At 41.3% G+C, this 13,035-nt stretch overlaps 2 protein-coding genes and 1 long non-coding RNA gene across 13 annotated transcripts in view; 1 reads left to right on the forward strand and 2 right to left on the reverse strand.

Annotated features, from left to right (window-relative positions):
- LOC110015840 (CD209 antigen-like protein D) overlaps window positions 1–13,035 on the reverse strand; it is a 59,303-nt gene that overhangs the window by 42,536 nt on the left and 3,732 nt on the right. The gene's annotated exons all lie outside the window — the stretch shown is intronic.
- The window catches only part of LOC144995434 (uncharacterized), a 61,703-nt gene that overhangs the window by 27,261 nt on the left and 21,407 nt on the right, over window positions 1–13,035 (forward strand). The window lies entirely within an intron of this gene.
- On the reverse strand, window positions 175–11,593 carry LOC110014540 (sterile alpha motif domain-containing protein 3). Of its 5 annotated transcripts, XM_023959726.2 has the most exons (8): window positions 9,917–11,593; window positions 9,167–9,229; window positions 8,782–8,870; window positions 5,177–5,253; window positions 2,959–3,939; window positions 2,692–2,844; window positions 1,868–1,960; window positions 175–1,253 (listed from the first exon to the last, which is right to left on the reverse strand). In XM_023959726.2, exons 5-8 carry the CDS (start codon window positions 3,937–3,939, stop codon window positions 951–953), a joined length of 1,530 nt encoding a protein of 509 aa, XP_023815494.1. In that variant the 5' UTR covers window positions 5,177–5,253; window positions 8,782–8,870; window positions 9,167–9,229; window positions 9,917–11,593; the 3' UTR covers window positions 175–950. The 5 variants fall into 5 exon arrangements, 4 of the variants coding, with proteins under 4 accessions (XP_023815494.1, XP_023815493.1, XP_078811254.1 ...); XM_023959725.2 differs by having other exon boundaries at window positions 2,959–5,253; XM_078955128.1 differs by having other exon boundaries at window positions 5,177–8,870.

Genomic DNA, 13,035 nt, shown 5'->3' on the forward strand with positions numbered 1-13,035 from the left:
CAGACATCAACGTCCAGAACCAGAAGTCCTGGACCAGAACTGGAATTACCCCCACATCACTCAAAGCACATAATTAATTTGTGGAAACAAAATAATTATTCACGTCATAAGTCATTCATAACCACGGTTATCCTCTCCGTCCGGCCGCAAAAGCCGCTTTCAGCTGTAACACCCGTTAAGCTCCTACACTGTAAGCCCGGATAAGTTGAATTTACTTAAAAAATTTGAGGAAACCGGTTGCCTTAAATTTTTTAAGTAATGGGTTATGAAAACTTGAGTGCATTTAACTTAAATGCATGAAAGGGTGGAATTATCATTTTAAGTTCAAAATACTAAATGCCAAGTTGATTTCACTTACAATCTCTTGTAATATCAATTACCTTGTCACATGAACTCCACTTAATATTTTAAGTTGAAGTAACTAAACCTTTGTATTCATCATTGCATTTGCTTAACTAGAACGTTTCAATTAAGAAAAATATGCAACACAAAAGTTTTTTTTACTGTTTTATTTAAAAACAGCATTACGTTACAGGGTCATTGTCCCTGCTTTAACAACTTTGAATCATAAGCCAGAAACAGTGGCAAAATGTGTGTCATTCATGCCCTGAACATTGCATAAAACAAAGCACCATCAAAAACACTTATTGTATTAATAATGTGTACATCCTTATTACAACAAATCACATTAAAACCGTATTGTAACTTACACTCCTATTAGGGAAATGTTTTAGCTTTTAGTTGGTATTGTAACTAAAATATTAAACTCTTTTGAAATGAAATTTTTTTAAAGCCTGTGTCATGGAAACCTGTGCAAAAATCAGTGCAAATACCACAGAACACATGTATCCCAAACCTTACACAACAATAAACATGTTTTCATAAAAGTCCAACATTACAAACTGTGGCAAACAAATCTTGAACAGTAGAAGGGCCATTTTGAACACGATTTATGCTTCCAGCTGATTTTTCAAAGTTTGAATTTTGGGTACCAGCTCACTTTTACCCAGTTTGAGCATTACTTGCTGAATAAAATTGAAAGTGTTTTTCATGCACTTGGGGTAGTCCAGGTGTAGGGCATAGATCAGTCCAAAAAGGACACAGAAGGCCTGAGGTAGGTTTGACAGTTCATCCATTACCACAGACCCTTCCAAGATGATCCCTACTCTGGATGGGTTGAGCTGGGTATTTTCTTGACCAAGGCAGAGAATTCCCACTGAAGTTTCACTGTACGAGTCCTTGTCAGTTACATCCTATCATTGAAAGAAACATTTTGACAAGGAGAGAACATAAACATGCCAGTTAGAAAATGTTTTTTGTGCAAAAAAATAACATGCGACTGTTCATAATGAACAGCATTGTACAACATAAACCACACAAAGTATTTTATATTAAAAGGACGATATCAAATTTTTATCAAATGCCATATTCAGATCTGTACAGGTTGCAACACTTTGCCCAAAATATGTAGTTTACTCACTCTGAGTCACAGCTGTGCTGATTTATTTGTTTATTTATTTATTTATTTCCCCCCCCCAATGGAGCAACCAGAACCTATCGATTGGAATCAGAACTCCCCATTTGAGTTTTAGACCCAAAAACATTTTCACAAGTTCCAACTGGTGCCAGTAAAGTCAAAAAACGTATTGGGAAATTGTAAAAGGATTCATACAAATTAAGTTATTTAGAGCATTTTTTTCAATAGGACTGGGACTGAAAGTGGGTAAACTATCTTTGTTTGGCCATAAAATAGAGACTTAATGGAGACACTGATGCTGATCAAATAATTTTGAAAATTAATGGCAGTGTTCATTAACAGTTAAAAAGGAGCATGCACCAGAACAATTACAAAAACAAATTAACTTACAGAGCATGTTCTGAAGAAGGCAGAAGAATCATCCGCCAAGATGACAGGGAGTCCCCGAAGACAAAGGCACCTGATGTCTGTTGGCTCAGTGGTCTGCAAAATAGTGGACACAACAGTTAAAACGTATCTTGCTAAGGATACTCACATCAGGGTTTCCCATTCATTCATGCATTTGTGGTGGCCCATGTGTGTGAGCCTGTGTGTGTCTGAGTTTGTGTGTGTGTGAATGTGTGTGTGTGTGTGTGTGTTTGTGTGAGACTGTCAGTAAGTTTGTGTGTATGTGTGTGTGCGTGCTACTACCATCAGGTTGTTGTCTTTTGCTGAGAGTGTCCACCTCCATGTTTGTGTGTGTCCACCTCCATGTCGGCGTGTGTGTGTGTGTGAAATTTGCAACAAGAAATATGTAGAGCAGTCATAGAAAGTGTAGCAATAGCAATGTCTTTAGGTTATTTGACACTAAGTGTTGGCAATGGAAATGTGTACTTTTCAATAAAAATACCGGATATATTTAACCCTTTTGTTGTGCCTTAATCCCCAAACCCCACCACTAATATAATCTAATTATGTGGGAAACACTGCACACGTATTTATCAAATAAATTCATCACAATGTTTATGCACAAGAAGACAACAGGAGAGGAAAATGGAGGACAAAAAAGAATATTAGGTAATGAAGAGAGAAAAGGAGACGATTAAGGAAGGGAAATGAGATGATAAGAATGAAAAAGACAGCAATAAAAAGATAAAGAGCAGAGAAGAAAGAAGAGAAAAATTGAGATGAACAAAGAAAGGAAAGATATAGTAGACTAATGTAGTCAAACCCACCTTTGTCTGACGTAAAAGCTCAGCCAAAAGCTGGCCGGTAAGGCCTTTCTTCTTCCGAAAGAGGTCCACCAGCCTTGGAGAGAAATGGTCAAGTTCATCAAAGAAATTGTCTTGCAGACTTTTCCCCACCACTCTGGAGAACTCGTAAAAAACCTGAAACGAAACATGTATTGCATATGAAGCTAAAAACAAGAATCTATGGACGAATTGTATTTAACATTACAGTGACACATACATCTTTTTAAAACATTCTGGAGTAATACATACCTGGCTTTCTGTGAAAAGAGCTGGCCATCTATGCAACATCTGGCTGATGGCAGGCTTGTTTTGGACAACTTCTTTTCTCCGAAGTGCAAATGTCAGGTCCATGTTTTTCTTAACAAGGGACCCATTTGGCCTCATCTTCATCATTTCATTGACCAAAACCTGGCGAGCTTCTTCCAGGTTGTGGTCATCCCTCCCCTCTGGATATTCAGGTAGGAAATTTAATTCTCCTTTCCTTGGCTTTTTTATGCCTTTGTGAGAAGGGTCGGCATTTGCAGTGTACCTTCCACGTTTACCACCATTGACAGTGACATCAACTCGTCCAATCTGGCGCATTTTGGTTCTGTAGTTTCCCATCTTGAACTTGAGACTGTTCTTCCATCCATTCCAGCCGGAGGATGACCCTGATTCTTTGAGACACGGGTGGGTTTGTACTAAAGCTTTTGCAACTGCTTCAAAATCTTCCTTTTCTGGGTATGCTTTAAATGCATACATGGTCTCGGCCAATTTCTCCAGTATATCATGTTTCAACTCTTTTGTCACCTTAAGACATGTTCCATCTCTCAGATACAACAGGTTACCTTGACGAAGTCTGTACTCAACATCAACTGAAAATTTGGGAACGTCAAATACCTCTGGCCACTGAAAACTTCTATCCAGAGAGGAGTTAGACAGGATCTCTGTGTCTGCCTGGCTGCTTGTGTCACCATATGATTCAGTGTCTGCTGAGATTGGCACCAGCTCAATCATAGGGATGATTTTGATTGTTGGCTTCTCTGGGAGCTCAGAGAGATTGGTGAGGTTACACAGTTCATTGTTAAATTCAGGATCTTGGTACTGTAAGGTGAAACTATAGTTTGCTTTGAGATTGCCTTTGAGCCAGCCAATCAAATCCTCAAGCGTGTCAGGTCGTTTTGTCGTCATCTTTCTTATATCCCCCTCTGAGACAATAACCCTCATGGTTATATTCTCTTGCTCAGCCATCTGGGAAATCATGATGAAAGACAGGTATTTAGCAAATAACATATCGTCTCAGAGTTACCATAAATTCTCCTTGTACCCTATATCCTGATAATGGGAAGACATCATTCAAGTCTGACATCTGAACCACAACCAAAGAGGGGACGTCATTACAGACAAGTTGGTAAGATCTTAAATGCTCACAATACCATGCTGTCATTTTGTGGCAAACAAACATAATTTCCGTGTTAACAGCCACAATTTTTTGAATCTGGGCAAATTCAGGGAGACCTGAGCATGAGCCAGTAGAGAGTATCATGCCGGGATGATATTTGATTCCATCTACACAAACAGATGATGCATTAAGAACAGACTCAGGCTTTGTAATCTTTTGCGCGAGTACTCTCTGAATGTTCAAAGGGAAAGAGGCAAGCAAAACTGGGGTAACCTTTGTCATCTCAACTGATGGTCTGAAAAAAGAGCTACAGTCAAGGTGATAACTGACTGCTCTCTGATGTTTGGTAGCAAGTGTCATGGCAACATTTTTGAAGTTTTGCACATTGCGAATTGCCTTTTTGAAGAACTTGTGCTTCCCCTCAAAGCGCATTGTCCAAACATCACACAGGGGACCAAATTTCCTTACAAGCTGAGGGTAATGTTCCAAAAAGTGATGTTTTGGCCTTAAACGAAAATCTGGAAATGTTGACAGCAGCAGCTGTCTGTGCTCTGCTATTTTACAGTCCAGGAAATGCAGTGTCTCCTCAGTGTGTCTTGGTGCAACAGCTAGCTCAACCACATCTTTGAGAAGCATGATAATTTCCCAAGTGTTGTCACCCTCAGGGACACAGTGACCAATAAGAAAAGGAAGAAGCCTTATGAGACACCAATTCTCATGGCCATTTCCACCAATGGTTCTTTTGGCGGAAAATCCCTTTCCAATAATCTGAGGTCGGTCTGTTTTGTCAGTAAATGTGTAGTTAAAGTGTCTGATGGCCTGATTTAACATTTCTAGTGTGAAATAACCCTTGTCTATCATGTCTTTAAGACAAAGGGACAACTCAGTTGGAACAATGCCTTCCAATATATCATGCAAGATGTCAGGAGGGTAACCAGTGACTGCATGAAAGTGCTCAAGATTCTCAGTTAAAGGACATGCTCTTTTCACACCATAAATCCGACTCAATGCTGGATCCTCTCTCACCTCCTGCACCTGCTTATCATGGGAGTCTTTGTCTCGAAGTTTAAAGTAACCAGAGCATACCTCTTGGTATTGTTTGTCAAAACTGCTTGCCGAACAGAATCTGCAGAACTTGTCAGTAGTGAAGCTCTCCAGGAATCCTGCCAGGGAGTGGGCACCAAGATTATCAGCAACAACATATAAGACTGTGCCTTTCACACTCTCACCTAGTTGTTCCAAGTAAACACCATTTTGCTCCAATAACTTTAGATCATAGATAAGAGGTTGCAGAACTTTAGCGTAACCACACTCTTTGACTATAGAGGTATTGCACAATAGTGCAAGTTGGATTGAGTTAAGGGTTGACCTGTATTTTGCAGGTATGTTGGCAATGACCCAGTATATGGCACACATTTTATGTTTCAGCTTTGATGTTCCTAGAGGATTGGCTACTTCGAAGTCATCAATGTAAAGTGTAAGAGCAATTGTGAACTCATCCCTTGCAAGAAGAGAGGTTTTATTAAAGCACTGCCCATCTACATATGAGCTATATTCCTGTGGGACATGGACTTTTTCTGACATGGCTTTATCCAATATGTCAGTTTTGTTCAGGAACTTCTGGAGCATGGGAACAATAGGGACATATGCAAGTGTTTTTTTGCCTTTTTCCACACAATATTCAATGGGGTTCACCAGTGGAAACTCTCTACGTACATAGGCCGCTCTCTTTTTAGCAGTTCCTAGGGATCCATCTTTGGCACAAAATGACATTATGTTACTTTCTGACACGACATTGGTAACCTCTCTCACAACGGTTTCATTAATGTCAGCATAATATTTCTTAAGTACAGCCCTTACTCTGTTATGCAGAAGTGGCTGTGACAGCTTATTGATTTGACAAAGCTGCTGTATTACTTCTTGCACAGAACTCTCTGGTATGTGAAGGACAGTTTGCATCTTTAACAGAAGAGATGCCAAGTTGTGCTCAAGCTGTTTTTCTAAATTCAATTCAATTCAATTCAATTTTATTTGTATAGCCCAAAATCACAACAACAGTCGTCTCGATGGGCTTCGAAGTAAAACATGAAATCAAAAGGATCACGAATACAAAGAGTTCAATAGAAAAATACTAAAATGAACTAACAAACTGACTAAGCTATACTGGCATCCCTGCCCTTAGACCCCCCTTCTCTTTTTAAATATGCAGTTGTTAAACCTCTTCTGAAAAAGCCCAGTTTGGATCCTAGCATCTTGGCCAACTATAGACCGATATCAAACCTGCCCTTTATTTCTAAAATCCTAGAAAGAGTTGTAGTTAAGCAGCTTTACTGCCACCTACAGGACAACAGCCACTTTGAAGACTTTCAGTCGGGGTTTAGACCTCACCACAGTACGGAAACTGCACTAGTTAGAGTCTCTAATGACTTGTTATTGGCCTCAGAAAAGGGACTACTTTCTATTCTGGTCCTGTTGGACCTCAGTGCTGCCTTTGACACTATCGACCACGGTATTTTACTCCATAGATTAGAGCAGGACATAGGGATCAGAGGATCTGCTCTCCAGTGGTTTAAATCCTATCTGTCTGATAGGTATCAGTTCGTTAATGTAAATGGCCATTCCTCTCAGTGCACTCGAGTCAACTATGGAGTCCCACAGGGCTCAGTCTTGGGACCGATCCTGTTTACGCTTTATATGTTACCCCTAGGAAACATAATCAGGAAACACAGCATTAATTTTCATTGTTATGCCGACGATACGCAGTTGTATTTATCCATGAAGCCTGACCAGAATGACCAGATAGAGAAACTGAACGCCTGCATCAGTGACATCAAGACCTGGATGACAATTAATTACCTCCTCTTGAACCCAGAAAAAACTGAGGTCATTATACTTGGTCCTAAAAACCTCAGAGATGCTCTGTCTGCTCAGATAGTCTCCCTGGATGGTATAAGTATAGCCCCCAATTCCACAGTTAGAAACCTTGGGGTTTTACTTGACCAGGATTTATCATTTAAGGCTCATATATCTCAGGCGTGTAGAACTGCCTTTTTTCACCTGCGGAATATTGCTAAGATCAGAAATATACTTTCTAAGAGTGATGCTGAAAAACTCATCCATGCATTTGTTACGTCGAGGCTGGATTACTGTAACTCCTTGTTAGCAGCGTGTCCTAAGAGTTCCTTAAGAAGTCTCCAGCTTGTTCAGAACGCAGCTGCTAGATTGTTAGCTGGAACCAGCAGAAGAGATCACATCACTCCTGTGTTAGTTTCGCTCCATTGGCTCCCAGTTGATTCCAGAATCAAGTTCAAGATCCTCCTGTTAACCTATAAGGCCTTACATGGAATGGCCCCGTCCTATATTAAGGACCTCATAGTCCCTTACCATCCAAACAGAACACTTCGCTCGCAAAATGCAGGACTGCTTGTGGTTCCTAGAATTGGTAAAAGTACGGTTGGAGGTAGAGCGTTTAGCCACCAAGCCCCTGTCTTATGGAATAAACTCCCAGCTCATATAAGAGAGGCCGACTCAGTTTCTACATTCAAAGCTAGACTGAAAACATTCCTCTTTGGACAGGCTTATTGTCAGACTAGTTAGTATTCAGAGATTATTTAACTTAATGTTAGTTTGTTTAAATTAAACTTAATAATAACTATTTCTTTTAAAAGGCTGCTAGAAGTTGAAGCTGGGGTAACTATGGTACACTGGGGTTCTGTCCTCTTTCCTTTTTTACTTCTACCCTTCCTCTCCTCTATTCTTGATCATAATTTATCATTTAGTTCTCCATGCCTCTGTTTGGTGCAGTGCGATTCATGTATTGTCCCTCTTTTCCTCTCCCCTCCTGGGGAGTGGGAGTGCTTCCAGACTCCAGTTGGCTCATCCGTGCTCCAGTTCCTGACCGTTTACCTCGCCTTTGCTCCTGCTCCTACAACTGGCTGTGGATCCTGCCTCTGGCTCATCTCTGGCTCGTCTCTGCTCTGTACCTGACCGAGTACCTCGTCTCTGCTCCTGCTCCTACACCTGGCTGTGGTTCCTGTCTCCGGCTCGACTCGCGCCTTTGACTGTCCCGATAACCACGGCTGGATGAAGCTCGTCTGCTGGACTTTTATATATGTAGTTGTAGATTTAGATAAGTTAATTCTTCTCTAAGATTTCTAAATCACGAAGATCATTCTCCCTAGCTTCTACGCTGACATCTTCTAAATCGTCCATATCATCAGCATGTGACATTTGGTCTTGTGCAGCATCATTGTCATCGCTTACATTATCCAAACCAATGATTTCTGACTTGAAACTTTTCCAGTTCTGGTCATGGTGTACTTTACTCTTGTGTGCTTTGAAAGTGGAGTATATACTTGTTTCAAAGTTACAGTCTTTATATGGGCACCTGACTTTATGGCTTACTTTTAAGTGTGCAGTATGCAGGTGAGTTAAGTAGTCAGTCTGAGAACAAGACTCGGCAAACCCACATGACAGACAGCAAAATTTAACTGGTGCATCTGGCTGCTGATCAACAGTTTTGGTGTGAAGGCGAGATAAATGTACTTTTAGTGCATTCAGTGATTTAAATGTACATGGGCATTCCTGGTACAAACAAGGAAAGGGCTCTGTTCTTGCATAACTTCCATGTTTTAGCCTATAGTGTTTAAATAGCTGTGCTCTCTTTTCACAGTTAAGAGGGCAATACTTACACTTCCAAAGCATATTTTTCAGAGGTTTGTATTCAGTTTGTTGCCAATATCAGGATACTGGTGGTTTTAAAGGAATATCTTCCTATGACCTGCAACACAATAAAACAAAGAAAATAAGAGACAAGGGAACTTATATAAGCTACAGTGGTCTACTGCAACAGTATACCTGTATTTTCAAAGCTAACATTAAAGATATAATGTAATTGTTAGGGGTGTAACGTTATTGCTATACTCGGTTACTTATAATCCGGTTGCAATTCACTTGGAGGTAAAATAATCACTAATGCAAAACATCTCATGCATAAGACAATAATACAATTAATGGTGAAAGTCATTTACATTAAACGTTAATACTAGGAAAAAACAATGCAATGTGGTCGCTTACACTCTTCTTCCCACTGAGTGCGTGTCCCTCGCTCAGCGTGGATCGGGCTGTGTCACCAAGACGCTAAAATTACAGGTGGAAAAATGCCTAGTTAAACTGGTTACAACCGCATTACACTGATCACAAAAGCCCCTCCAGTAAGAAAAAAAAGAGTAAATAACGTTGCGCTCCCATCCCCGCCGCCATGATGTGCCTGGTTTTCGCCTGCGGCGCCTTAATCTGCCGAGAGGCAGTTCAAAGCCAGGCGGCGCCCGCTAAAACGCTACAGAGATTGAAATTGTCCAGTTGAACTGATTAAAACGACAGTTTTCCAAGTTCACAAACAGCGCGTCAAGCAATAAAAAAGGCAACTTGGCTAGCTAACGTTAAGCCATCAAACAGGTGGTTACGGTCACGGTGATGTCCGTTGAACTTAATAAAAGTACGTCTTTCTCTCTAAAGTTACGCATAAAAAGCCCCTCCGGTGATAAAAGTGACTTACTTAGCTAGCTAAGTACCTAACGGATGAAAATGTTGATATCCATCGACGTCAAACTGCTTCACTTGGACTTCTCACAAACAGCGCACCAAGTGAAAAAAAAAAAAAAACTTGTAACGTTAGCTAGCAGGTGAAATGGCTGCCGACCTACTAGATAAGATAACCGATAACGTCCTCCCACTACTCACCAGCATCCCCTTATCAACACACAAACACAGAAACATTAAGTTGAATGATTCAGCAGCAACGTTAGCTAAATCAAAGTTACTTACCGTCTCTGGCGAGTTTTAGTAGACACTGGACCGTCCGGTGCGCGGCGAGAAAGTGACGTCTTCTCGGCAAAAAGCAGGGACACGGCGGCAAAGTGACGTTTTCTCGGCGGCAAAGTGACAGCGATCACGTTCCCATCATGCATTGCATCACTAAAACTTGGGAATTTTAAGCTATTTCACTTAAAATTATTCACTGGCTCAACTAGGTCTACAAATTAGTATAACATACTTACATCTGCTAGTAATGCAATCAAAACTTAATCGATTTGAGCCATGTAAGTAGATTATACTTAAAATGTTTGATTAGATATGAAATCCGGGTTTACAGTGTAGCATTACAAACATGGATGTCAGCAATATCCCATCATGCATCACACATACCCAAGATGCATTTCGACCAATCACCGTGTCCATGTAACTGAAGTGTAACAACAAGACCAATGATTGGCTGGTAGAGCTGCATCTTGGGAATGCGTGATGACTGCTCCTCCCCCTGCAAAAGAGTGCAGACGCTTTTTCCCCTGCTCCTGCCGCTTCCTGCTTTATTTGCTTTTTAATCATTTAATCATTTTTAATTTTTTTACCTCATCCACAACTCCTGGAATATCAGACTGGTCATCCTTTTTTGTGACTTCCACCTATACAAATCAATATTTTTACGTCTGACAAGCCAGCGACATGTCCGGAAGAGGAAGAAAAACAAACTCCCACTGTGAACGCTGTCGGATCTACCAACAAGAAATAAAAGAGCTACAAACACGGATATTTACTTTGGAAACTGAAAATGGACTTCACAAGACCCTTCCAGTAACATCGGGTGGTAAGAAGCCTGCTCTTACTACAAATGAGAAGAATAACAGTGACATAGACCTGAGTGATGTTGTGTCCTTTCCAAAACTTTGTGCGGAGGAAATCTGTGTTAAGCCAAAGCGTAAAGATGACAGAACATCCGAAATAAAGCTCACAAACAAATTTTTACCCCTAACACAATGTGATGTTAAAGAACAAAATGAAATTGGACCACAGAATAGGAGTCATAATGTTGGCAACAAAGCACAGGCAGAAAGAAAATCTGTGCCAAACGTCAAGGTCAGAGATACGCTGCTGCTCGGAGATGGCGCTATCAGTGGAGTCAGCCACAGAAGAATGCAAACTTTATGTTGCCCAAGTTCTACTGTTCCAGTGATTACAGGACTCTTATCTAAAGTCTTGTACCAAGGAGTCAAACGAATAATCATCCATGTAGGTGCTGTCTATCAAAAAAGAACAATCTGAACGTTTGAAAAAAGACTTCATCAAGTTATTTGAAGAGATTGACAAAGTAGAGGTTGAAGCATTCATCAGTGGACCTCTTCCAAACATCGATGGGGTGTCACTCAAGTTCAGCCGTCTGTTTCAGCTGAACAATTGGCTCTCCAGAGAGTGTGCTTCCAGAGGATTCCATTACATTGAGAACTTCAATACATTCTGGAAACGAAAGGACCTATTCATGGGAAGAGGCCCACACCTGAACAGAGGTGGAGCAAGAGAGTTAGTAAAGAACCTCCTCCACGCTCTGGTGCATAGAGGCCAAGGCCCTGAAAAGGCGGTAAGGAAGGACCGAGCCAGTGTCCCAGGAACCACAGCACAACGGCAACAACAACTACCTCCACCACCACCACCGGTCAAAGACTTGGATCCGGCAGCACCACAACCACCTCCATCTAAGCATTAAGTACATCTCTGACATGTTAGTGCCATATGAACCATCTCGTACTCTGAGGACCTCAGGGGCCGGCCTCCTGTTGATACCCTGAGTCAGAACTAAACAAGGGGAATCAGCGTTTCAATATTCTGCAGCTAAAATCTGGAACAGCCTCCCTGAAGTCGTAAGACAGGCCTCTTCTGTGTTCATGTTCAAATCTAGACTTAAAACATTTCTGTTTAGCCGTGTATATGACTGAAAGGTCCTATCTGCACTTTTCTTTCCTTTCCTTCCTTTATTTTTAAATCAATTTTCAAATTTTTTTTCTTCTTTTCTTTTAAAGTAAAATTTACGTTGATTATTTCTATGATGTATTGTGATTTTAATGCATTTTTCTGTTTTGTGAAGCACCTTGAATTACTTTGTGTACGAATTGTGCTATACAAATAAACTTGCCTTGCCTTGCATACCATGTTTGTGATGCCAGGAGCTAGGGGCAGGGCTCCAGACTGCGACCATTTGGTCGCATTTTGCGTCCAAAATTTGAGTGTGCGACTGAATTTTACACCCAGTCGCACATGTGCTACCAGTAAATTTGCCTCCCCCACCCTCCATATTTTTTATACATTAAATGTGGAAGGGGCACGTCAATGATAGATGAAATGAGCAATGAAATCATCAATGAGACGCGAGCGCACACGCACGCACGCAGACAGACACACTCGCGCGAATACTCATGAGACTGGAGCACACGCGAGCGCCCACTCGCGTGTCATTGAGTGATGCCTGAGGCGGCCAATGCGTGTGAGAAGAATAGGGAAAGTCCCTGCAAGTGGCTAAAATATGTGGAGGGGCGGGGCCTAGAGATAATCGAGTGCGCGTAAACATCTGTGGGAAGGAAACGTAGACAAATATCATCACAACCTGAAATGTGCATCTGAGCTATGAACAAGCAAACTATTGATTCGTTCTTCCGACCTGCGGCCAGTGTACCAGTGCCAGAGTGTACAGCAAGGGTCTCAAACTCGCGAAGCAAACCGCGGTTCTCATCATGCACGGCTGTCACTGCAGCACACCGCTCCCGCGGGAGATGGTCAGCTGAGGAGCATAAATGTCCCACACCTACATGCGTGACAGCTAACGGGGCTCTGACATTAAACACGTATGAGCGACAACACGATTTAAAACAGGCGGGGGAGATGCAACGATAGACATGTTTAAGATGAACCAGTGCCCTGGGGGGGGCACTGGTTTTGTAATGGATGTAGCCTTTTTTAATCAGTTGGTATTTTAAATTATTTTAATTGATCAGTGAACTACAAAAACCCATCAGGACGCATGTCCCATAATGCACTGTTTTGTAGTCTGTAGGGCAGCTTTCAGTCAGTTCAGTACTAAATTTCCAGCTGTGTTCGCTCAGGTTGGGGTCTTGCTT

Source organism: Oryzias latipes, chromosome 11 (genome assembly GCF_053564925.1).
Source record: "Oryzias latipes strain Hd-rR chromosome 11, Olatipes_Hd-rR_3.1".
NCBI lineage: Eukaryota > Metazoa > Chordata > Actinopteri > Beloniformes > Adrianichthyidae > Oryzias > Oryzias latipes.